This window comes from Desmodus rotundus, chromosome 1 (assembly GCF_022682495.2).
Source record: "Desmodus rotundus isolate HL8 chromosome 1, HLdesRot8A.1, whole genome shotgun sequence".
Classification (NCBI taxonomy): Eukaryota; Metazoa; Chordata; class Mammalia; order Chiroptera; family Phyllostomidae; genus Desmodus; species Desmodus rotundus.
The window spans coordinates 9,780,639-9,803,110 of NC_071387.1; the positions used below are offsets into that span (position 1 = coordinate 9,780,639).

At 48.4% G+C, this 22,472-nt stretch overlaps 1 protein-coding gene across 4 annotated transcripts in view; it reads right to left on the reverse strand.

Moving 5' to 3' along the window:
• Positions 1-536: 536 nt before the first annotated feature.
• Positions 537-22,472, reverse strand: part of RABGAP1 (RAB GTPase activating protein 1) — a 160,059-nt gene continuing 138,123 nt past the window's right edge. For all 4 annotated transcript variants that reach the window (XM_024562100.3, XM_053920829.1, XM_053920833.1 and 1 more), the window contains 7 exons: positions 18,545-18,637; positions 18,009-18,119; positions 7,049-7,153; positions 6,120-6,203; positions 5,473-5,544; positions 3,518-3,715; positions 537-2,246 (listed from right to left, as the gene is read on the reverse strand). In XM_024562100.3, the coding sequence (XP_024417868.1) occupies positions 2,124-2,246; positions 3,518-3,715; positions 5,473-5,544; positions 6,120-6,203; positions 7,049-7,153; positions 18,009-18,119; positions 18,545-18,637 (786 nt within the window). In that variant the 3' untranslated portion in view covers positions 537-2,123. The remainder of the gene's footprint in view (positions 2,247-3,517; positions 3,716-5,472; positions 5,545-6,119; positions 6,204-7,048; positions 7,154-18,008; positions 18,120-18,544; positions 18,638-22,472) is intronic.

Below are 22,472 nucleotides of genomic sequence, written 5' to 3' on the forward strand. Positions count from 1 at the left end.
CTCATCCCACTGGTGCAAGGGTGTGGGGGTGGGGGTGGGCACCAGTGAACGGAAAGGAACTTTCTCGATGGCTCTGTCCATGCCACCACTTATGAAGGTTTTAGAAGAGCATGCCTGGACCCCGGGACTCTGCCTGCCTTTCTGCTCTTCCCCTATTTCACCAGCACACACACATTTTGGGAGGGAATTCCCTCTCCCATCTCGGTCTGGTGAGATGCTTTTGCCTTTTAAGGCTTAACTACTCCCTTATGATTTCCCTAAACCTAAGCCTCAAACACACAAACAGTGCCTCACCCGTGACTGCGACTGCAGAGCTCCCGATGAAGGGATGAAGGCACAGGCACCAGCCTCCCAGGGGACAGCCCGGCTTCTCATCCCACGGACCTGGCTCCCCTCCTCTGCGTACAAAAAGCCTGAATGGAGGAGCTGCCTGAGGCTCTCACACGGTATGTGACTGCACCGAGGGCGGTCTCCCCTGACTGCTGGGGGTGGGAAGGCAGGAGCATGTAATGATAGAACTGGTTTTTACAAAGCAATGCTGTTTGTACCAAAATATTTAATGAATATGCTGTTAAAATAAAACCAACGGAAGAAATAGTAATACAATTTTACTGGTTTATATTTCAATTCATAAAGTTAACACACTGTAACTACCCTAACACAATGTCCACGCACCTAGTTTTAGAGGGGCTTACAGCTGTTGTGGTAACTAAACAAGAAAGACACAGAAAGTGGGAGGAGGGGAGGGATGGTGAACGGAGTAGGGGTTGCCGCTTGTTACCTCCCCGTCATCTCGGATGACTTCAGCAAGTGTCAGTACAGCCAACAGGAAAAGATACAATGCAACCCAAGTGTCTACACAGAAACCAGCGCCTCCTGTAACCAGCTACCTCCACACCACACGAAGACGACAACGAACCATCTGCAAGACAGCCTGTCAGCACGTCACTATATAAATTAAAAATCTTTTTTTAAAAAAAGGTGCTAAAACCTGCATTCCATAGTTTAGAAGTGAGAACTTGCAGCCCATGTGAACAGCGAGGTTTGCAGCCGGCCACACCGCAGGGAGGGCCTGGCAGGCAGGGACACAGGCCAGCAGGGCAGTGCTGACATGTGCATCCCACACATTTACACACGCACACAGCTCAGGGTCCGTCTCGCTCACACGAGCTGTTGTGCAAAATGCCTGGAATCTGGAAGTGAGGGAGCTCTGCACAGTGCTTCCTGTGGCAGGGAGGAGAGCAGAGCCAGCAAACCTTGAGTGAGATCAAGTGCCCGAATAACCACATAATCAAGTTGTGCAGATCAGTCCTAGTCTGGGATTTAAACACTGTTATTTGGGGCTTTGGGAAAAGGTACTATATACATATATACACACATACACACACGACACATTGAACAAAGTAGGGTTTGTCCCCGTTACGCTTCATCCAGTCTTACAGTCAGTCGCCCAGCCCTGTGAAGTCATTTTGGCCGCTAACACTAAAAAACCACAGGAACCATGAGAGTTGCATAGAATTGATCAGAAACGTGAATAATGCCAAACCAAAAACCTGTGCGTCGTACAGCTGAATGAGACGAGGTGGTTTCAACTGCAACCGTGAAACCCTCCTATTTAAAAGAAAGTGCTTCTTCACCATCTACCCAGAGGACCCTTGGCTGGCACTGACGCAGGGAAGAATTATACTTGAGTTACAGATCCTCTGTCCTGACCCACCCTGCCACTATATATATATATGTGTGTGTATATATATATATATGTATATATATATGTCTATTAAAAAAATTAAAGGTATAGGAAAAAACCAACAGCCTGAAAGGATCCCCACCCCTAACTCTGATAATGTCAACTCAGGCCGGGGTTTGGGTGAGGCCTGGAGGTCACCCCGGAAGCAGTTTCCTGGCACGACCGGAGCAGACCTGTTAGTGTCAGCAGTTAAGAGAGCCTCACCCTGAGGCCACCTGCTTCGTGAGCTCTGGTCCAATGACCTACCAATATGTTTCTATGAATCGGACTCAGGTTTGCTCTGGTCCTGGGACATGTCACAGAATCACACATCTGGCCAAAGAAGGCAACCAAAGGTGTCGTGTTTTCCGATGGTGTCTGCAGGCCGCAGCCGCGCTCAGCACGTCTCTTTCCCTTGAACCCCAGTTGCTGTCTTTATGGAGCTCAGTGTTCGGTTAAACCACGTCTTCTTGGCTGCCTGCACCTCATTCAGAGCAAGGCCCAAATGGTGCTCCAAGTCCTGCAAGGGGAAGGGAGACTCCGTGAGGGCGCCGCCCCAGACTGAGTCAAGGCCAGGATTCTGTCTGTCCACTCTTGAGAGGCCTCTGGAAATTCCCCCCAGTCCAGAACTGGCACAGAAAGACCTGGAATGCCTAAAGCTGTGGGGGCTTTCCTAGTTAAGTCCTCCTCATTTCTTTCTAGTCTATTAAAACCACCCCCTAAATGCACGTCTTTCTCTCCTGTCCACCCACTACACACCAGGCAGATGGAGCTCCACCCTAGCTGAGGCTGCACCACAGATTTCCAGAAAGAACTTTTAAAGTCTCCACTCCCAAGCAAAGCATTTGAAATGTCAGTCTGGGCCTGCAGGCTCTTCTAGCTCAGCAACCACTCACACCCCCACTTTCCGGGGCTCTGCACTGGGCCAGCCCTCGCCTCCCTCTGCGCTGCTGCCAGCCCTTCCACTCTCTGACCACAGCTCAGACACTGCTGCCTTGGTGACGCCTGTCCTGACTGTCCTGGAAAGTCCCATGAGCCCAGTCTTAGCTCCGCAGCCCTTGCATCTAGAACAGGGCCTGGCAAGGAACAGATGCCCAGTGACTGTGTGTGACACAGGAGGCCAGGCCCAAGCTGTAGCCCTGAACTTGGTTCCTAGTGCTCAGCACTGGTGCTGATGCAACTAGCCGTGGAGTGTAAGGATGACCCAAATAAGCCCCAATTCCTTCACCAGGAATGGAGGCTCGGATAAATTCGGCAATATGCCCAAAGTAACAAAGCTAGTTAAGTGATGGGAGTGGGGGCACAAAATCCAGCATTTATCAAGCCCTCGGATACTGTGCTACGGAAGCCCTTTCTGTGCGCTACCTTCCTCGGGCCTCAGGGCAAGCAGTCCGTGAAGGGCCCTCATCTCCTCCACCTGCTCGTGAGGAGCTTGCAGGGAGAGGTCACTGACTAAGGTTGGAGAGTCTGATGGTACAGCTGTGATTCCAAAGTGTGTACCCCTGCTCCACCAGAAAGCTTCCAAGCTTGATGGACAAATCTCATTAGGGGAAAGTCCAGTCCTCAGAATAGACCAAATAGCACATGAACACCCACTGGTAAATAACAAGTAATGGGCTTCTTCCCATCAGGATCATAGTCAAAATTTAAAAGGGAAAAGAACTCCAACCCATGAAGATCATTCCTGGTGCATCCAGCCCCCACCAGGAAACCCCTCTCACAGGCAGGAGTCCCACTGCATGGAGTCCCTTGGGCCGCTGGGCCTGGAGCGGGGTGGGGCGGGGCCAGTACCTGTATCTTACACTCGGCTTCCACCAGCTGCAGCTTGGTCTGTGCCAGCTCCAGTTCCATCTCTCTCAGCTGGTTCTTGAGCGTCTCCTTCTCCTCGTCTGTGTCCTCCTCTACAGCTTCCTTAGCTGAGCTGCTGCCCTTCACGCGCCCTTCTTTGTTGAAAAATTCGCGGCAGCGCTCACAGTCGTCCACTTTTTGCTGAAATTGAAAGTCAGATGTGAACAGACGAGAAGAAACTGGCCCTTCAGAAGATGTGAGTATCCCCTTCCTGGGGAGCCAAGAGGTGGCTTCTCAGTGGGGCCCTCCAGCTTCTGAAACCTGCTCTTTGTAAACTGGCAGACAGCTTCTGGGCACGGCCACCCCACCTCGCAGCACAGACTGAAAGCCACAACACCGTTCTGACGTCCTGATCCAGTAATCTCACATCTAGGCACCTTGGCTAAGAACAAGCAGCAGCAGTGACTAGGTAAGTCTGATGTACAAGGGTTTTCACTGCAGAATGAGAGGCCAGGAAAAAGGGGAAGCTGCCCACGGTCTGGGAGAAATTTCACACACTGTGCAGTGCTTACACAGGAGGCACACAGCCCCTGAGAAGTCAGTGAGGAGTCGTTCATGACATGGGGCCTCAGGGAACGGGTGGGCCATGGGCCAGGACACACACACGCGCGGCAGTTAACGTTAACGTGAGTGCCACGCCCACCCAACTGACTGCAGAAATGCCATTTTATCTCCTCTCAGGAAATACTCTGCCAGCAAAACCACAAGCCACCAGCTACACAGAGCATGCCCGAACGCCAGAGACATGAGTGTGCAAAGACGCGGATCCCAGAACGAGTGAATTTTCCTGTTCTCTGTTCACACGGGGAACAAAGGCTGAAAGAATACGCACCAAAGCGCTAACAACAGTGCTGTCATCTGTGGGTAATGAGTGCGTGACTTTTTTTTTCCTTGTTCTTTTTTTGTAATCCTCACCCGAGGATATTTTATTGTTGATTTTAGAGAAACAGGAAGAGCAGGGAGGGAGAGGGGGAGGGAGAGAAACACCGGTGGGTTGCCTCCCACATGCGCCCTGACCAGGGATGCTACCCGTGACCTTCTGGGTTGTGGGATGATGCTCCAACCACCTGAGCCACCCTCCAGGGCTTATTTACTCTATTTTCCAAGTGTTCTGCAATGAGTATTATTAGTTTTAGAATCAGAAAATAAATGATATTTAACAAATAGCGACTACTGGTTAAACACTCCTTGTGATGGGGCCGGGTGTCATCTTGCTCCAAACACGGCCGTGAGCACAGAACTCTCCCACTTTCTGTCCGCTGAACTGTAAACATGCTAGAAAAGCATCATCCAGTAAGTGGCTCATCTTAATTTGGTAAGTCTGATCATACAAGTACAGCTTAAAGAAAGTGCCAAGTTACTCAAGTCCGCAAACTGGCTACAACTGTACGTTAGAAACTCAAGTCCTTGTGGCATCTGGACCACTACGACAGCAGAGGGAACTGGGCTCGGAGGGCATGTTCCCACTCCACACACAAGGTGGGAGCGGCAAGTCACACCACAGGGTCCTGACCTCTGTCCCCACCTCAGGGGAGTCTGCACTCCAGACTCCTGTGCTTTGGGCACTCACTTTCCACGTGACAACACCTGGAAAGCTGGTGGCCATCGTTCTGTGGTTTGTGAACTACCCAGAGGAGGATGCTATACAGTCTTTTAAGAACAAGGGCCCTCACACTTTGGTGTCTCGGGTCTCATCCGTACTCCCCTTCAGAGGAGACAGGCACAGTGTCAGCTACTGCTGAGCCAGGCCATGGCAGGCGCCCGATCAGGTTCTGGGCAGGTTCTCTCACTTCTGAAACCCAAGCAGCGCCCCCGCTCCCCACCAGAATCTGCTGTGCTGATCACAGCAACAAACTGAGCTGGGTGCTATACAATTTCTTCAGTAAAGGAAGACTTACCCGAATTTTCTCAATTTCCAGTTTATTAGTGGTCTGCTGCTTCTCCAGTCTTTCACTCAACTGAGAACAAATCTAAAGAAACAGACATGTTAAGCAGTGCTACTGCCTGCACCCTGGGGGACCAGGGTGAGCTCTGTGGTGGCAGCTGGACTACACTACATGGGATGCAGATGGCTCCCAGTAGCTGCCACTGTGGGAGAGCAGAGGCTCCTCGGGCCACGCCACCTCTGTGTCCCTTGGCTGGGCCTTGCAGGAACCTAGCAGCCCCGCACACAGTGGGCACCGGTTTCCAAACACTCGCAGACTCGCGTGCCAGGGTGGGAGCCCAGTGTAGGAAGGGGCAAGACCAGTTCAGTTATGTCCTTAAATGCAAACAGCCAGGGAGAGAACGGGCTGCATCGCGTGACCACGCAGGACCACGAGGCTGGAACGCAAACCTGAACGTCCCCGGGAACATGGTGCGGCCTCACTGAGTACCTGCAGGGCACGCACATGCCTGGCGCTCCACCGACATGGCCCAAGAATGCGGCCATTCCCCTCATTCTAGAGCTGAGAACCAGAAGCTCCTGGGTGAGGTGGGGACACGTTTCACGCAGACCAGCAGGGCTGCTGGGAGCACAGCCCAGTTCCAGGGTGCACAGACCCACCTGCTTGTAGTCACCGATGATCGAACTGTTTTTTTTAATCTCAGATTCTGCCTTGTCAAGCTCCCGCCGACACATTTCCTTTAACTGCGTGCATTAAGAAAGCAGAAGTGAGTGTTTTAAGGAAAATACAAAGGGCTTTCTAAACAGTGCCTCATCGAACTCTGGAAGGGCTCTGATTCGCCCCTCTTCCTTCCCTCCTGGCGGTGTTAACCCTGGTTCTTGGCGCCAGGAAAGGGAGAGACGGTCAAAGCTTCCAGAAACAGTAATGACAAACCCCCACTGCAGACCGGGCTTCAGCAAAAGACCGGGCTTTTGCTGAAGTTCCTCCCTGCCAGCGTGCAGCCCAGCCTGTGGGCCTGCGCTGAGGGTGCAGCACCAGCCACACAGGCGGCCGAGCTCACTGAGGACAGGCTTCTTTAGGAACTGGCCTCAGGTAGGTGTAGAAAGTGCCTTGTGGCCTTGCTCAGGCAGCCCTGAATGAGGTCAGAGGGAGTTACCTTTGTGGACAAGTGAGGGGGGAGGGAGGGGACTGCCCCAGGCACCAGCACCCAAAACTCTTCCCTCGGCTGCGCTTCCACCTCACACTGCAGAGCTGGCTCTGACGGGCCTTCTGGGGTTTGCTCAGCAGGGGAATGTCAGTGACAGGCTGGGAAGAGCCCAGCCAGACGTTTTAAGTCTGCTCTCCTTCTGCAGAAATGCTAGCCCTATTCTTTGTCGCACTTGAAAGCTGACACACAGGAATTTCTCCTGCCCAACCAAAGACAGGCTCTGCCCCACTGTCGCCTCCTACGCTTTAATTATTAAGAACCATTATCTTTACGCAGTCAATTAAAGAGGCCTTTGGAGAGAAATAAGAGCCAGCTGTCTCCGGGGTCGCCAGTGCCAACCACCGAGTGTTTGCAAGACGCAGAGGGATGAGGCTCCCTTACCTGAGCAGACTCTTCCTCCAGCCGTCTTTTCTCTTCTTCTGCATCAATCAGCTTCTGTTTGGTCATAAGCAGCTCCTTATTCAGTGCATCTGCCTTTTCCTCAGCCTGAAACATTTAAGAGCTGCCGTTACAGAACAAGAATTGAGAACCGGAAGAGGCGTGAATCACCCAGCACAATCCCATTTTGAGATGAAGGGGAAGCTGTGATCCAGTCAGGGGGAAATGATCCGCCCAAGGTCGCACTGAGACTAGACTCACGCAGAGTGCCTGGCCCAGGCTCTGGCCCCGAGGCAGGTAGGGCAGTGGTTAGGAGGACAGCCTCTGGCACCAGACAGCCTGGGCTCCATTCCCACCGCTCCCTGACCACGTGCCCCTGGCCAAGGCACTGAGAGGCTTGCTGAGCCTCAGGCCTTTCACCTGAGGGATACCTGCGGCAGAAAGGCCACGGCACAGTGTCTCACAGAGTGAACGAATGCTCAGTAAGATGCAGCAGTCATGCTCATCAACAGTAATGATAAATTCTGGCTTTCTTCCTCTAGGCTCTCAGTATTTTCTCTGCTTCATCAAACAAGTTTGGCATTTCACTCTCTTTGTTACTTGATAAAGGAGGCCACACCTTTCCTGGCTTTCTGTTTTTATTAGCTGCAACGGCCATCCTCCACCCCAGTTTTTTCTAAAGCATGCAAAGGTCTGGAGGGCAGATCTCTGGGTCCCAGTGAGCATGATGTGAGTCCCTGACACGGGACATTCCACAGATAACTGAAGGATGAACGACTGCGAAACAGTAGTGGGAGGTCCAGGAGACAGGGTGGGGCTCCCAGTGACAGAGTCCTGGGCACAGAGGGTCTCGGCTGGCTCCTTATGCACAGCCGCCTTTGACAGTGAGCAGAGGTTTCCCTGAAACGACACCCAGCTGATGCCGAGCCCTGCACTCTCCCTGGGACCACAGGTCCTCTGACTCATCTTCTTTGGGGGAACAGATTCCAGGGGGCTAGGCCTTAAATGGAGAATAGAGAATGGCATGACATGAAACTCCAAAGGCCATTCATTACTGGCAGGTTTCTGTGGGGTGGCTTATCACCTCCCCAGTCCCCAGGAGAAATCAAGAGGGAAACAAGAAACAACAGGAAACAACCAGTGAGGAGAACGAAGTCCTGTTAAAGATCCTGTGTTACTTTAATCCAAACAACACATTCCCTCTCCCCTCTCTCCCTTGGACTCCATTCTCATCTCCTGGGGTACATACTTCTCTCATTTACTAGTCGTCACCACCACGGGGGATGATGATTAATACTAAGGCTCACTCTAAGAAGTATGGGACAGCCAGGTCACGGACTCTTCTAACTCGAGTCTTCCCTGCTCACCCTGACTCCCCAAGCTCTCACAGTGCAAAGTACAGCAAGAATCTAAAAGCAGGTCAGGCCACCTGACATCATGCCCAGCACCTGTGCGGTTACTCCAGGCGCTGCCCTCACCTCTGGGAAGGTGCACAGCACATGCTGCACAACCCTCTCCAGGTACATGACGAACACCTGGTGCTAATAAGCATAAATCCAGGCTCCCACTTCCGGTCACAAAGGACTAACAGGGACCAGATTTACCCTCCCACTGGAAACAATAAATGTGGAACTGTGTTTCCTGGGAAAAAGAAAACATAACAAGGTGAGCCCTGCTGCCGGCCTGGCTGTCTGCCTAGAAGCACACTGTGGACCAAGGAGCAGGGTGAGGTTTCCTCACAGAACAAGCCTCACAGGGGGAAGCAGGCAGTGATGCTGAGGTGGCTGGAAGCTACGGGACAGAGCTCTGGAGATAAGAGTGTTCCAGAACAGCTAATAAGGCACATTAAGTGGTGAGATGGAATCACGAAGAAAAGGAGGGGAAAAAAAAAAGGCAAATACAACAAAGAGATAACAAATAGCAAGGTGGTAGACTTAAGTCCATCATATAAATAACTGCATTAAATGTAACTGGTCTAAACATTCCAATTAAAGGGAGATAGATTATCAGACCAAATTTAAAAAGACCCGCTACAGCCTGGCGGCTCGGCTGGCTGGAGTATCACCCCGCACACCGAAAGGCTGCAGGTTTGAGTCCCACTGGGGTGCATGCGGGAGGCAACGGATCAGTATTTCTTTCTTACGTTGATGTGTCTCTCTCCCCCTTCCTCTCTCTCTAAATAAAAAAGCGTATCTTCAGGTGAGAATTAAAAAAAAAAAAAGCAACACCCAACTACATGCTGGCTACAAAAACCATTTTAAATACAAAGACACACATGCGCTAAAAGTAAAAGGGTGCCCCATGCAATACCGTGGAGGTCGAAGTGGTCATATTACTATCAGACAAAGTAGATTTCAGAGCAGAGCATTACCAGAGATAAAAAGGGGCATTTCATAAAATAAAACAGTAACTCCATTGAGAAGGTGTAACCATCAGAAATGCGTGCATTGATTTGAATTCTAGGAAATGAAAACTGACACAGCTGAAAGGAGAACTAGGTCGCTGTGCAACGGGAGCCGAGCCCACTTCGGTCTCAGTGAGTGACAGAGCACGAGGAGAGAGAGCCAGCCAGTCCGGGGACGATCTGACAACACACAACCAACTGGACGGAACGGACATTTACAGAACATGCCACCCCAAGAACAGACAGACAGACAGACACAGACACACACACACTCACTCTTTCCAGGTGCATGTGTGACAACTCACCCAGACAGACCCTATGGTAGGCCTTAAAATAAGCATAAAGTCTTAAAATGATTAAAATCAGAAAGGAAATGTACTCTGATCACAACGGAATTAAACCAGAAATCAACTAGAAAAATCCCTAATAGTTGAAAACTAACAACACACTCCTAATTAATTCATGGGTCAAAGAAGAAATCACAAGAACTAAAAATAAAAACACAGCATATCAGATGTGGGATGCAGCTGAGATAGTATTTCAGGAAGATTTATAACGTAATGCTAATTTTAGAAAAAATGTCTACAATCAATGTTCAAGCTTCCTCTTCAAGAAGCTACAAAAAGCAAAATAAAGCAAAAACAAAGTAGAAGGAAATAATAAACAACAGAAATCAATAAAAAAAAAAAAACCCAACAAACCCCAAAGCTGGGTTCTGAAGACATCAAAACAACTGATAAACTCCTAGTTAGACTGACTGAGGTGAAGAGGAAAAAGACACAAATGATCAGGAGTGAAAGAGACGCCCTCTTGACAGGTGCTTTAAACAGTGAAAGAACGAGGGCGGATCAGTGACTGTGCGCCTCTACATCTGACAACTGAAATGAAATGAGTAAATTACTGGAAAGACACAAATTATTAAAAGAGACACATAAAGAACTAGAAAATTTGAATAGCACCATATCTGAAAATAAACTGAATAAATATTCTTTGCAGAAAATTATTCATAGTTAAATAACTTCCTAAAAAAAGTCCAGGCCCAAGTGCTTTTGTTTGCGAATTAAATCAAAGATTGAACCAAGAAAACAATTCTACATGAAGTACTTAAGAATATAGGAGGGAACACTTTCCAGTTTATTATCCTGGTATCAAAACTAGACAAAATTATTAGAGAAACTCTAGACCAATACTCCTCATAAACATAAAAAATTTTAATACAAATAGCAGTCTTTAATAAAAAATAGAAACTGCACATTTCTTAGGAGTGCAAGGGTGGTTTACACTGAAAAATCTATTTATTTTACCATATTAACAGAATTAGGAGAAACAACAAATAATCACCCCTGCAGATACAGGAAGAGCATCTGAAAGCTCTCAGCAAAGAGGAAGAGCTGAGAGCTCTCCCCGCCTGACGGATGCAAAAGCTGCAGCAGACGCCTGCGAGAAGCAGAGAGGCCCGCTCGCCAGTCAGCACTGTTCTGAAGGCCCTAGTCAGGGCAGGAGACCAGGGAAAAGGAACAAAGGCCTGAGAGGAAGTAAAACTGTCTGCGTTCAGAGAGGGTATTGACTGTGTACATGGGAAACCCTAAAACATAAGCCAAAAAGCTCCCAGAGCCACCAGTGACTGTGGCAAAGTCATACATAGGACACAAGGTCACGAATTCAACTGTATTCCTAGAAATTAGTAATAAACGACTGGAAATGTGATTAAAAAAAAAAACAATACTCTTTACAACAGATTCAAGTTATGTGCAAATTTTATAAACTGAAAACTTAAAAAAAAAAGCTAAAATTGAAAATGACCTAGGTAAAGGAAAATTATACTCATGCATTAGAAGATTCAATTATTGTTCCGATGTTAATTCTCCCCAAGTTGATTTATAAATGCAACCCCACTCAAAATCCCAGAAGACTTTTATTTCTAGAAGTTGACACGCTAATTCTCGTATTTATAGAGAAATGTAAATTATTTAAAACAGGCAAACTACTTATCGCAAAGAACAAAGCTGGAGGGTGTGCACAGCCTGGTTTTTTTCTTTTAAACATATTTTATTGATTATGCTATTACAGTTGTCCCATTTTCCTCCCTTTATTCCCCTCCACCCTGCACACCCCTTCCCACCTGCATTCCCCTACTTTAGCTCATGTCCATGGGTCATACATATAAGTTCTTTGGCTTCTACATTTTCTATACTATTCTTACACTCCCCCTGTTTATTTCCTACCTACCATTTATGCTACTTATTCTCTGTACCTTTCCCCCTCTCTCCCTCCCACTCCCCTGTTGATAACCCTCCTTGTGATCTCCATTTCTGTGGTTCTGTTCCTGTTCTAGTTGTTTGCTTTTGTTTTTGTTTTAGGTGTGGTTGTAAATAACTATGAGGTTGCTGTCATTTTACTGTTCATATTTTTTATCTTCTTTTTCTTAGGTAACTCCCTTTAACATTTCATATAATAAGGGCTTGGTGATGATGAACTCCTTTAACTTGACCTTATCCGGGAAGCACTTTATCTGCCCTTTCATTCTAAATGATAGCTTTGCTAGACAGAGTAATCTTGGATGTAGGTCCTTGCCTTTCACGACTTGGAATACTTCTTGCCAGCCCCTTCTTGCCTGTAAGGTCTCTTTGGAGAAATCACCTGATAGTCTTATGGGAACTCCTTTGTAGGTAACTGTGTCCTTCTCTCTTGCTGTTTCTAAGATTCTCTCCTTCTGTTTAATCTTGGGTAATGTAATGATAATGTGCCTTGGTGTGTTCCTCCTTGGGTCCAGCTTCTTTGGGACTCTCTGAGCTTCCTGGACTTCCTGGAAGTCTATTTCCTTTGCCAGATTGGGGAAGTTCTCCTTCATTATTTGTTCAAATAAGTTTTCAATTTGTTGCTCTTCCTCTTCTCCTTCTGTCACCCCTATGATTCGGATGTTGGAACGTTTCAAGATGTCCTGGAGGTTCCTAAGCCTCTCCTCATTTTTTTTTGAATTCTTGTTTCTTCATTCTTTTCTGGTTGAATGTTTCTTTCTCCCTTCTGGTCCACACTGTTGATTTGAGTCCCAGTTTCCTTCCCATCACTGATGGTTCCCTGTACATTTTCCTTTATTTCACTTAGCATAGCCTTCATTGTTTCATCTAATTATGACCAAATTCAACCAATTCTGTGAGCTTCCTGATTACCAGTGTTTTGAACTGTGCATGTGATAGGTTGGCTATCTCTTCCTTCCTTGCTTAGTTGTATTGTTTCTGGAGCTTTGATCTGTTCTGTCATTTGGGCCTTTTTTTTTTTTTTTGACTTGGCGCACCTGTTACATAAAGGGGCAGAGCCTTAGGTGTTCACCAGGGTGGGGTAACCCACGTAGCTGTGCTGTGATGCTGTATGTGGGGGAGGGGTTGGAGAGGGAACAATGGCACTTGCTCTGATCTCTGCTGGCTTACAGTCACTTCCCCCACTACCCCAAGCAAACTGGCCCCTTCTGGTGCTGGCCCCTTCAGGGTGGGTGGGTTTGTGTACGTTCTAGGCCCCTGTGGGTCTCTCCAAGGAACTCTCCTGTGAGGCTGGGAGTTTCTCCCACTGCTGCCTCAAACCCCACAGGTGTTTTCAATCAGAGGTTTGAGGCTTTATTTCCCCGAGCTGGAGCCCTGGGTTGTGAGGTCTGTCTCGCTCCCCAGTTGTTCCTCCTGGTTTATCTGCATGTGAACGAGTGACCAACTGCTCCACCTGCTGCCGCCTCGCTGGGTCCACCAGCCTCAGCCTTGCCGCAAGTCCTCTCTGCCTGGCTGCCCATCTCAGCCCCTCCTACCAGTCTGGATGAATGTTTTTTCTTTAACTCCTTGGTTGTCAGACTTCCATACAGTTCGATTTTCTGTCATTTCTGGTTGTTTTCTGTGTTTAAATTGTTGTCCTTCTTTTGGTTATGCAAGGAGGCACAGTATGTCTACCTACGCCTCCATCTTGGCCGGAAGTTGAGTAATATGATCCATGGCCTGGTTTTTAAGACTGAAGACTGGCCTGGCATGAGGATGCACAGGGCCAAGGGAGCAGACACAGTACTGAGGGGCCTTGTGTGGAGGGTCAGCGGATTTTTGATACAGAGGCCAAAGAAATTCAATGGGCTAAGTCTAGCAACCTGCTCGAGGTCACAGAACGAGAAAGCACGTTCACAGGCGGGCAGGGGGCTCTTACAGGGTACTGTGCTCACACAGAGAATGGCCGGGCTGGAACTGACACGCTCAGACATGCTCCCGTCAGCCCCAGGCCGGGGCCCTGCACGCGTGTCTCTCAGCTGGAATTTCTCAACAGCTGCTGTGCTGAGGAAGAAAAGTGACAGCTGAGGAATAACTGAAGTGATGTAAAATCAATGGGAAATACAAAGAGGGTTCTGGAACCCCTATAAGCCACATACCAGAAGCTTGCCTCTGGGTTGCAGAAAGGGAAGAGTTGAAAGGAATGAAGCTCTTTCAAAAACGTGAGTCTCTAAAGTAAAAAAAAGGTGAGGGGAGCACATCCTCCACTCCACAACCCGATCTTCAGTGGTGACTGAGAAAAGGAAAACGGGACAAGAACTAACTGGGAAAGGGGCTCACAGTTCAGTGTGGGGGAGGGCTGTCCTCACGGCCCTGCGGCCGGCCGGAGGGGGGCCGAGTCCTACTCCTCTGAGCCAAGTTAGGGGTGTAAGCTCTGGGGTTGGGTTTCTGGGTTTCAACAGGAAGGTTCTGACCCTAGCAGTGTTGTGCCCCAGGTCCCTAAAGGGGAGTCACGACTGTATCCCTCAGACAATATGGGCGTTGTGACAATCTGGTAAGGTGGCAAATACAAAGCACTTCGAGCAGCGCTGAGGAGTTGGTGCTGAGGGAACATCAGCGGTTCCATGACAGTGTCACTGGTCCTCCTGGATGCGTTTCTGATGTAGTTCTGACACCAAATCAGAGCTTCGTGTTCCCCATTTCTTTTGGAGACAGTGTGGCGTTGGAGAAAAAGCCTGGGCTGGTTTAGACTCCTGGCTCTGCTTCTTCCTGGGTGCCTTCATTTCCCCGAGTCTCAGGTTTTCCTGATTGTTAAAAAAATCCTGACCCATCAACGGGGCTCCTTTACTGTCCTTACAAGGCTGAGGTAAAGGTAAGGGTATCAGAGGTTAGCAAAGTGCTTATCAGCACAGTGCTCGCACACAGAGCTGCAGTGGAGGGAAATCCGTATTATTTTCACTCGTCCTCACCCCGATATGAGCAATGTAACCTTGTTCTCTGACCACTATGTCAGATGGGACGACCTGAAAGAGAGGCTTGCACCATCCGGGGTCAGGCTGCAGGAACAAGGGAAGTCTAGGAACAGCAATGCCAACTGAAAACCCACCTAGACCTTTAGCATTAAGTTGCCTCCTGACATAACTTCACTGCAGAACACACAGCTCCTGTCCAGGACCCATTTTCCCTCTCACCCCTCTTCTGCATGGTACCACCGGCAGACGCTGCGGCCCTGCCTCAGCAGCCCCCGCTCAGTGTGCCCGGCCTCCTCCACTCACTTGGCAGAGATGCCTGGTGGGTGAGGGAGTGATTCAGACCACATTTCCACATTGAAGAGCAGAGGGCACGCTGGGAGTCTGCACCATGGGGAGGAGCTGCGACCCTGAGGAGGAGGCTGTGGGGAACCAAAACGCAGTGAGACCACCAGATTCTGGTTACTGAAGGCTCATGATCTCGAAATGCCCACCCCGCACGCAGAAACTGGAAAAAGGAGCCTTCCCAGTTTCCCATGGCTATTTGTAGTTCACAATGAGACAAGCAGAGGAAAGTCACACCGCCTGTGTGGGATTTTATGTTTTGGAGGGTGGGGGTTTTTCATATCCACCAAATCCTGTAATTCTCACCATACCCTGGGACACAGAATTTATTCCGCACCAACCCCCCTGGACGTTTTTCTCCACTTAAAAGTAGAGTAGTTGGTATTAGAACCCAGGCGTGTTTAAAATTTCCTATTCCACTATTCCATTTCTAAAGAGCAGTATTAAGAACCCGTAGTGAATAAAGCCTCAAACCTCTGATTGAAAACGCCTGTGGGGGTTGGGGCGGCAGCAGGAGAGACTCCCAGACTCACAGGAGAGGTCGTTGGAGAGACCAACAGGGTCCTAGAGTGTGCACAGGCCCACCCACTCGGGAACCAGCATCAGAGGGGCCCAGTTTGATTGTGGGTAGCAGAGTGAAAGATTGGAGTCCGGAGGAGAATGGAGCAGGCGCCATTGCTCCCTCTCGGCCCCTCCCCCACGTACAGCGTCACAGCACAGCAACCCAGCGTTACCCTGCCCTGGAGAACACATAAGGCTCCGCCCCTTAAAGTAACAGACCCGCCAAGACAAAAAAAAAAAAAAAAAAAAAAAAAAAGCCCAAATGACAGAACAGATCAAAGCTCCAGAAACAATACAACTAAGCAAGGAAGGAAGAGATAGCCAACCTATCACATGCACAGTTCAAAACACTGGTAATCAGGAAGCTCACAGAATTGGTTGAATTTGGTCATAATTAGATGAAACAATGAAGGCTATGCTAAGTGAAATAAAGGAAAATGTACAGGGAACCATCAGTGATGGGAAGGAAACTGGGACTCAAATCAACAGTGTGGACCAGAAGGAAGAAAGAAACATTCAACCAGAAAAGAATGAAGAAACAAGAATTCAAAAAAAAATGAGGAGAGGCTTAGGAACCTCCAGGACATCTTGAAACGTTCCAACATCCGAATCATAGGGGTGACAGAAGGAGAAGAGGAAGAGCAACAAATTGAAAACTTATTTGAACAAATAATGAAGGAGAACTTCCCCAATCTGGCAAAGGAAATAGACTTCCAGGAAGTCCAGGAAGCTCAGAGAGTCCCAAAGAAGCTGGACCCAAGGAGGAACACACCAAGGCACATTATCATTACATTACCCAAGATTAAACAGAAGGAGAGAATCTTAGAAGCAGCAAGAGAGAAGGACACAGTTACCTACAAAGGAGTTCCCATAAGACTATCAGGTGATTTCTCCAAAGAGACCTTACAGGCAAGAAGGGGCTGGCAAGAAGTATTCCAAGTCGTGAAAGGCAAGGACCTACATCCAAGATTACTCTGTCTAGCAAAGCTATCATTTAGAATGAAAGGGCAGATAAAGTGCTTCCCAGATAAGGTCAAGTTAAAGAAGTTCATCATCACCAAGCCCTTATTATATGAAATGTTAAAGGGAGTTACCTAAGAAAAAGAAGATAAAAAATAGGAACAGTAAAAATGACAGCAAACTCACAATTATTAACGACCATACTTAAAACAAAAACAAGAGCAAACTAGGCAAACTAGAACAGGAACAGAACCATAGAGATGGAGATCACATGGAGGGTTGTCAACAGGCGAGTGGGAGGGGGGGGGGGGAAGGTACAGAGAATAAGTAGCATAGATGATAGGTGGAAAATAGACAGGGGGAGGGTAAGAATAGTGTAGGAAATGTAGAAGCCAAAGAACTTACAAGTATGACCCATGGACATGAACAATAGGGGAGGAATGTGGGAGGGAGGGGGTGGGCAGGATGGAGTGGAGTGGGGGGGGGATGGGACAACTGTAATAGCATAATCAATAAATATATTTTAAAAAAAGAGAGAAAAAGAACCCATAGTGCACAATATTTTCACACACACCTGGTAGATGTCAAGGGTCTTATGAGGGTCACAGACCCTATGGGGTTGACTATACCACCTAAGTCCCCTATAAGAGCCTGTGCCTATTTCTAGAACCTCAGGAAACCAGTGAGCAGGAAAGTAACCTTAGGAGCCTCACAGGGAGATCTAAGGCAGGTGCTGGCACACTACGGCCCAGGTGCCAAATCCACCAGTTCCTACAGACAAGGTCTGATTCGAGCACAGCCACGCTCACTGGTGTACTGACTGTCTGTGGCTAGTTCTGCGCCAACGGCAGCGTTCAAGAGTCGCAAGAGAGGCCATATGTCCCACAAAGCCTATCCTCAAGAGGAGGAGCTTGCCAACCTCTGACCTAAACCATGAGTGAGAGGCTCCACTTCTAAGGGAAGCTTGAAGTGTAGAAAATGGACAGACCGCCTGCCAGGAAAGCCATCACCTGCAACGTTTAGAGATTAGGAGAAGCAAAGAAAAATGGCACACCTGCCAACAGAAGTTACGACACCAAGCTTCTCCCGCGCCGAGCTTTATTACAGTCGGCAGTGCTTGGTCACCAGGCACAGAATACGTAAGAGAACAAAATCTCTTCTGGTTTTAGGGGGAGGTTAAAACAGCCATAGTGATTAAATGCCACTGCCAATTGTGACAGCAGAAGAATTAGCCAGAAGGTCCCTCAATCAAGCAATGCTTAGAAAGAAGTTCAAGGACCGCATGTCTAAGGAGCAAGGAGGGTGGTAAAAAGAGCTTCGCGGGATTATCGCTAATCCTTGAAGGGAAGGAGGAAAGGAACGCCAACAAGGGCCAGTCCCAGAGAGGTAACTGACCAGAACAACAAGCACTAAACTTCACTGAGCTCAGTGATTAAGAGGGAAGGCAGGTGCTGGATGCAATGTATCCCTTCAGACCATCTACTTACGTTATCCAGGTCCTTTCGCAGCGCGATCTTGCTGGTCACCAGCTCGTGGGCCAAGTCATCATTTTCCTGTTCCAACCTCATGTTCGCTTCTTGTAAACGCCTATTCTCCCGCTGAGGGGTTAAAAGGGACCAGTTAGAGACACATAAAAACCAGATGGAAATGACAGTTTCTCAGGGCTAACCCTCAACACTATTTCCTGAGCCCTATGGAAACTGTGAGAGACATGGCTGGTCCTAATGTGCTACCAATCAATAATTTCTTACTTTTTATCTTCACCGAAGAATGCTTAACTGACTCAAGTGACCCTGTCAAGCAGCTATGTCTTATTAACTGTGCCAAAAGGCCACTGAACTGTAACAAACCAGGCATCTGGTTTGAAGCAAAACAAACTTTTTTTCCCTCATTTGCAAACTCAAATTGAAACTTGAACCAAAAACAGTGGAACTGAAGTTTAAAAATAATTCGACAAAGCTGTTACAGGCACCGTTACATGAAAGGCTGCAAGCCCTTTCCATCACATCAGCCACAAACGAACCTCAAACCGCTCAATGGGGTCCTCCTGTTGGGCCTGCTGTTCCCTCATGGTGTGATATTCTTTCTCATATTTTTTCAGCTTCTTCTGACTAATCTGTAGGATAAATCACAGCACATGTTACAAAGTATCAGGAAGTGGTGGGTGCTTCAGGGTTAAGACTGGGGCTTCCCCAGTCACCATGGAAGTGGTGTTGCCTATTTTTGGAGGGAAATCATCAGAGGGGAGCAAAGTCCAGGACCCAGAATTCTTACTCAATGACTCCTGTTGGGGGTAATCGGTTACTAAGGTTTTTCCAAGTTTCTAAGTGTCAGAAGGAACACCTATAGGTAGCTCCTCCTACCTGAGTTCTGAGTCCTATTGTCCCTAATCATCATCACCACCCTTTTATTTAGTACAAACCATCACTGCTGCAAGGTGCTTTAAATCTCTGACCTCGCCTGAGTCACCTCCGCAAGTACGGTATTTTCATCCTCATTTTATACACAAGTTAACTGAGGAATAAGGAGGTTACATAAATTGACCACGATCACTTAGGGCCTGGAAAGTCTGGGATTTGAACCCAGGGAGCTAGACTCCATCCAAGGCCCAAGGTTCAGCCACCTCGCTATCCTACCACCTTTCAACTCTCTACTAGCTCCTTCTGTGCTGCTTTCAAATAGGCACGATTTCCTCCACCCTTTAAAACACAGCTCTGCCGCCTACTCTATTTGGCTGCTCTTCTGCCCTCTCACACTACTGTCTTCTTTCCCACGCTTTTTCTTACCAACCACCATTGCAAACCACAGGTCTATACCTTTTACTTCCACCGCTTCTGCCTCTCTCTTCAATCTCTCTAAATCAAGCTTTTGCTCTGACTACACTATAGAAAGTACCCTCTGGAAGGCTGCCAGGAGGTTTCTTTTCCACTCCATCCAGCAGGTTCTCTCTCTCCCCAACTAAACTTCAAAATTCTCTGACTTTCAAGCTTTAATGTGACTAGTTCAGTATATTTCTCTTTAGGAAATCTTTTCTCCCTTTCTCTCTTGGCTCTCCTTCTACCTAACACAGGGGTGCCAAACTCATTTTCACCGGGGGCCACATCAGTATCAACCTTGTGGTTGCCTTCAAAGGGCCAAATATAACTTTAGGACTGTATAAACGTAACTCCTGCTTAACTAGGGGCAAGGAGCTCGGCACTGCCGCCAGGTAGAAACAAGGTGCCGGGCCGGATTTGGCCCGCGGGCCTTGTGTTTGCTACCTATGACCTAACAGGTTGTTCCCCCTCTTTTACCAGTTGGCTCTTCTCCTTCAGTCTGGAAAGGATAACCAAGGGCATCCTTTCAAGATGCCAGTCTTAGCCTTTTGTTTGATTCCTTCCTCTAAACCACCAACCCATCCTCTTGGGTTGTTTTTAAATTACATTTTAAATAATTATGTATACAAAACTGATAAAACAGGTACGTGCAACTTAAGGAATGGTTACAAAGCTAACACTCATCCCTTCCCAAAGCTTCACTAATCAGTACTACGCTGACTCACACATTTTATCTGCCAGTTGCAGGTGAGTAAGAAACTCCAAACTAGTCTAGTCCAATTTCGTTTTACAGATGAAGAGACCGAGACCTAAAGGGGATGGGATGGGCTTGGCCCTGCGGTGCTTCCAATGCTCGCTCCCTGACTCCCTCCATTTTCATCACGCTGCCTGCGGTTCTCCTCTCCCCCTTCCTCAACTCGATGTGCACAGGTCTGCTCCAACCAGAGCCGATGCCTGGAGTCCGGCCACCACCCAAGGGGAGGTGTCTACAGAAAATGCCCATCAAACAGCTGGGGAGAGGCTACACGTGGGAGAGCGACGTCTTCCAACTCAGACCATCTGCGGTTTAAGGCCAATGCCGAGGTAAATGTTTATAGTGTGTGTGGTGCACAAGGAAAGCACCTAAATAAGACATCTATGTGATCCGTAAATCTATCAACGATCGTCATGGATTAATCGTTGAGGAAGAGAAACTGAATGAGGTCTGTGGGGGTGAACACAGTCTGGGTGACTGACAGGAGGGCGGTGGGTACGAGGCCCCCTTAGTGCTTTACCAAAAGCACCAGCAGCAACACCACACCCTCCCCAACCTTCTCATGGCTCTTTGCGATTCTCCAACTTTTCATTCTCAGGCTAGGGGAAGAAAGAATGAACACTTTTGCCCTATAAACATACATTTCAAAAGGCTAATTGCAAAATAATCTCCTCTACATTTCATTACCCCCATCACAAATGCTTCCTTCTCAGAGCGCAAGGGCTGGCTCCCCTCGGCACTGCAACAGCTGCTCCCGTACAATAGGCGCCCAACAAGTGCGGGCCTCTTTGCTCATGGGTTCTTATGCTTCCGTGACAGGATGTGGGCATTTCTTTATGTGCTTCTCCTGTTCTCCAAGTGTTCTGCACTGAGCATAAGTTACTTTTAGACTTAGGAAGACAAGGTCAGCGCTGTTAAAATGAACTCGCGCTGTTGTGCCGGGCTTCTCTAAGGCGAGCTCTGCTCATCCGTCTGTGATGGCCCCCCCTGAGGTTCTCAGTCAGCCCTCAGCACTGCAGGGACAGAGCTCGCTGGTCCAGCGTCCCGCCGTCTTTCCCAGCACTGGCTCCCTCCCATTTCTCACTGGTTCTAATCTCTTACCCCCTCCCTGCCTCAAACTCCTTATCCCCAACCCTATCACAAATGAAAAACAAATAAAAACAACACTGCTTATAATGGGCTGGCAGCTGATTCTGACTTTCGGAGCACGGGTGGCTGCATACTAGAGCCAACTAGTTCAGGCTGCCTCTGAGGCCCAGACCCGCGCGACACCCCCCCCCCCCCCCCCCCCCCCCCCCGCCAAAGAGACTGATGGCCAACACCTGAATGGGGAACTGAGCAGCACCAGCAGAAAAGCACCACTTCAAGCCTCTACATGCAGACGCATCCAGCAGAGACCAGCACCTACCTCTCAGCCTGCCTGTCCCATTACTCATTCCTCCTGGTCCAAACAGCGTCCCCTTCATTACCGCCCCCTGCCCATGCACACCGAGTGCCCAGGAGTGTTGAATTACACTGACCATTCTGTACATTGCCCTTTCCAAGTGAATGCACACTGCAAGCCTGGCCCTCTGCCCCGACAGGCCCATACCCCATTCACCTGTCACATCAGAGCTCCGACACCACTTCAGTAGGAATCCTCCCTGACACTTTCCCTCCACGAGCCCCAGTCTTTGGTTCTATCTTCTCATAGCATCAAGGCAATCCTCCATGGAGCCTGTCCAAGGCCACGGTTATCTATTTATGTGCTGTCTTGCCACTAGGAGGCAGGCCTCACCTCCAGTGCCCAGCTCATTGCCTGGAACACAATCAAGACTCGGTAATCAGATGATGAACAAACCAAAACCAGCAGCCTTCCTTTTAAACTGATCAGAATGCAGAAGGGATGTTTATGTACCCAACAGTTGGGCGTGGCTGTGCGCAGTGTATTTTGCTAGGCAGTAGTGATTCAAAGATGTGTAGAGATCACAGTATGCAAAGTCTGAAGGGCAGGAACTCTGATCCACTGTGAACTTCCTAGTGCCCGGCCTACAGTGAGCATGAAAACTCTTAATGACTAGAGACACAGTCCCCACTCTGGAAAGTGCAAAAGTTATTTTGTCTGTTACTTACTCCAATAACATTTTAACAGCACGCAGGAAGTAGGGCAGCTGTGGAGTCAGCCCAGAGCCCTAAATCACACCCACTGCTGGCTGACCTTTGTCAGAGGCTGTGGAAATCACAGCTTCACACACAGTGGCATTTCTGCCCTCAGAGAAGATTACATTTGATTTTTTTTTGTTTAAATGTACTTTTATGGAGAAAATATTCTAACAGTTTCCTGGGATAAGACTGATTTTACCATTTAGATAAAACCAATTCTAGACCCCACTGCTATGAGT